Source organism: Choloepus didactylus, chromosome 4 (assembly GCF_015220235.1).
Source record: "Choloepus didactylus isolate mChoDid1 chromosome 4, mChoDid1.pri, whole genome shotgun sequence".
In the NCBI taxonomy this organism is placed as follows: Eukaryota; Metazoa; Chordata; class Mammalia; order Pilosa; family Megalonychidae; genus Choloepus; species Choloepus didactylus.
Window position 1 is genome coordinate 150564751 of NC_051310.1, and position 3713 is coordinate 150568463.

Sequence of the window (3713 nt, forward strand, 5' to 3'; positions counted from 1 at the left end):
ATGAATAAAAAATTAAATGTTGATGTGTTAAGTGAATGAAATGTTTGTAATTGTTAATGATTTCATTATAAACCATCATACTCTGACCAATAATGTCAAAACCGGTGAGAATTTCTTTTAAATCTGAAGGATGTATATTTTATTTGAATAGGAACATTAGCTACTGGATTTGAGATATAAATATATCAATCATTAAATATGTTACCATAGACAAATTCTTCAACTTTGTGTCTCAGCATTCTTAATGTGAACCTGCCTTTGTTTTCTCACAGCATCTAATATTGTATTTTAAATGAATACAGCCTTTGGAAAAGATTAAGAAAATAATTTAAATTGTCTGATGGCTAACAATCCTGAGTATTTACTTGTACACAAAGAAACACTACTGTTTTAATATGGCTATTTCCAGAGCATTTTGTATATGTATTTTAATTTATGCTGCAGAATTTATAGCTATGTCTGTTTCTTTATATTAAACATTTCTTGAGTACTCTATCTTATGAATTTATGTATCTTATATACCTCCCCTACTCCAAAATGGTGAAAAGTTATTTCTTAGTTTTCAAGAGCTTTTATTAAAAAGCCACAAACTGGTTAATTTAAACAACAGTAATTTATGCTCTCAAATTTTTGAGTCTGTAGTGTTCTGGTAGTGGTTCAATTTCTGCTTCTGTCCATGGTGATTAGTTTGTTTCTATCTTCTCTTCTCGTTTCTCCTAACTAATTGCACCCAAATTTCCTCTGCTTACTAGGACTTCACTTAAATAGATTAAGGCCTGCCTTCATTCAATTTGGCCTCATATAAATAGGACCTTTGAAACATTTCCCAGTTTGCAAGTTATCTTTCCAATCTTGGGAACAGAAAACAGACCTAAAATAGCTCTTCCCTATGGATGATCTAAAAGGTTGCTTCATTTATTCAATATATTTTATTGAATCCCTTTATTGTTTATTTTATATTTTAGACAATTCAGTGGTTGTTGAGAATATAAGACAAAATCTTATCCTTCAATGAATGTAACAAATATTCTTGGTTTCTGACTCTGTCACACAAATTAGGTGCTGAAAATGTTTCTATAATCCATTGACTAAAATTTTAAAGCTGTAAAAATGAAAGTACTTAATAGCCCATTTTTATTTTGCATTTATATTTTATTTTGGTCTACTGCATTCTAAACTTGAATGCTATTTTAAAATTCCTATCTTTGATTATAACATCACAGTAAGCAGTAATCAGGTGTATGAATTAGTATTAGTATAACTCTTAGCATAAAACCAATGTCAGTATGAGATTATTGATGACTATGGTGACCATAATAAAACTGTGCCTAATAATTGAGAAAGATAAAAATGTCTTGAACTCATTTCTGCACCAATTTCCAGAATCCTTCACAAATAAATTATAGTAGATCACACAGTTGTTACATAAGACAAATTTAAGCACTTCTGAATTTCATCATCCATTTCTTTTGGTCAATGAAAAAAATGCAATATATATAATAATTGTTATGTCTTATTATGAACCAGAAACAAAGTTAGACACATTTGCCTACATTGGCATATTTAGTCCTCAAATCCTCACTGAGAAGAGGCGTCATTCTATGCATGCTACAGATGAGGAAACAAGGGTTCCAAAATTTAAATGATATGTCCAGAGTGACTTGGTTTGTAATGCAGAGAGGTACATTGAACCCACACTATTAGGAAATTGCTCTGTCAATGTCACTACTAAATGGTAGTAAGTAGTGTGATGAGGTGAAAGAGCAGACTGAAATGTCCAATTAGCTTCTTGATACTCTAATTCATTTAATTGATCCCTTTAAATATTTAGGAGTGTAAGAAACATGCATTAAACCTTTTTTTATTTTTTTTTAGTTAAGTTCAGGCATCTAGTTAGAATAAACTAAAATTAAGGGGAAAAAAACTATGTCAAGATAAGAAAAAGTTGATCTGAGAGCTTGAAAAGAATGGCATGTACCAGTATGTAATGGCAGAACAAATGGAAAAACTTTGTGAAATAATATTTTGTCAGATGAATGGATAGAATGGAAAAACACAAATAGAAAAACAGATTTGCTTCAGGGAATAAAAGGGAGCAGAAGACAGGATAAGAGTTTGGAAGAAGTTTTTGGAGTTATAGTTTAATTTTAGTTATAAAGCCAGAAACAGTAATATTATGATTTAATGGAAGAATATATAAAACTAAGCTACCTTGTCTTAATACATTACTGAAAAGTCAATGTTTTAACCTGAAGTTCTCTGCCTTCAAAAAATTAGTTCTTCTAAGTCCACTTTGGTCCCACAGCTTCTGCATGGCTGATTTGACCTCTTTGTTTCGTAGTGTGTAGATGAGGGGGTTCAACATGGGAGTAATAACATTGTAGAGCACGGACACCATCTTGTCCACAGAAAAAGTGGAGAAGGGCCGAGCATAGATGAAAATACAGGGTCCAAAAAAGAGTGTTACCACCATGAGGTGAGAGCCACAGGTGGAGAGTGCTTTTTGCCTTCCCTCCTTGGAACGAATCTTGATTAGGATAGTTGTATAAGAAGAAACCAGCACCACGAAGGAGCTGGTGGAGATCAGCCCACTATTAGATACCATTAGCAATTCAATGACAAAGGTGTCCTCACAGGCAAGTTTAATGATAGGGGGAACATCACAAAAGAAGTTGTCTACATGGTTCGGCCCACAAAAGGGCAGGCGGATAGTGAGAATCGTCTGGACAATGGAGTGGACAAATCCCCCCGTCCAGGAAGCAAAAATGAGCACACAGCACAAACCTTTACTCATGACAGTGGTGTAGTGCAGGGGACGACAGATTGCAACATAGCGATCATAGGCCATCACTGTGAGCAGGAACATCTCAGCTGCCCCTACCAAATGCAGGAAGAAGAGCTGAATGATACATTGGTCATATGGAATGAGTTTCTGATCATCGAGGAAGTCAGCCAGAAGCTTAGGGGTAGTGACTGTTGAATAACATAAATCCAGGAAAGAGAGGTTGCCAAGAAGGAAATACATGGGTGATGAATTAAGGTAGTTATCAGAGGTCACTGTGACGATGATGAGGACATTGCCCACCCAAGTGGACACGTAGAAGATGAGGAATAGTGCAAAGAGCCCTGCTTCAACAGCTGGTGTCTCTGAGAAGCCTGCCAGGACAAATTCTCTTACAACTTCTGTTTGGTTTTCGTCCATCTGACTTCCCAGCACCTAGAACAAAGAAATTAAACAATGGGGCATTAGGAAAATAAAAGGAGAATGAGATGAGCTATTTCACACATATGTAAGAATTTGCTCATTTCAAAAGGAATACTTTTTTCTTCTAGGTTGCATACTAATTGATTAGCTGGAAAAAAATTATTTTCTCCTTAGTTGATATAACTATGTATTTTTTTCCTATAAAATCCAATTTTGAGACAATAATGAAGTGGCCGAAATTTTTTTAGACTGTGAAGTCACCTGGTCCTGGGACTTTAACTTTGACTTGATTCATCTTTCTCCATAGTGGAACTTGACTTGTTTTTCATACCCATCCTCCCACCACTTTCCAAAGCAGCTCTCTCCTTGACTGGGTTGCAAAATTTCCATTTCTCTTTTCTCTGACCTCCAAAATCCCCACACCTCATAGATAAGTTCTTGTTTTTAACAGCTCCAGCTAGGCCTGCCTTACTTTTTAACTTGCCACAATATGCACAAATAAAAAGAA

At 34.9% G+C, this 3713-nt stretch overlaps 1 protein-coding gene across 1 annotated transcript; it reads right to left on the reverse strand.

Annotated features, from left to right (window-relative positions):
- Window positions 1-2236: 2236 nt before the first annotated feature.
- Window positions 2237-3202, reverse strand: LOC119532867 (olfactory receptor 4Q2). The gene has a single exon (XM_037835123.1). The coding sequence runs from the start codon at window positions 3200-3202 to the stop codon at window positions 2237-2239; it is 966 nt and encodes a 321-aa protein (XP_037691051.1).
- Window positions 3203-3713: the final 511 nt, after the last annotated feature.

Coding starts and splice junctions, on each gene's coding strand:
- LOC119532867 (XM_037835123.1), bottom strand. CDS start 3,202: ATGGACGAAAACCAAACAGAAGTTGTAAGAGAATTTGTCCTGGCAGGC.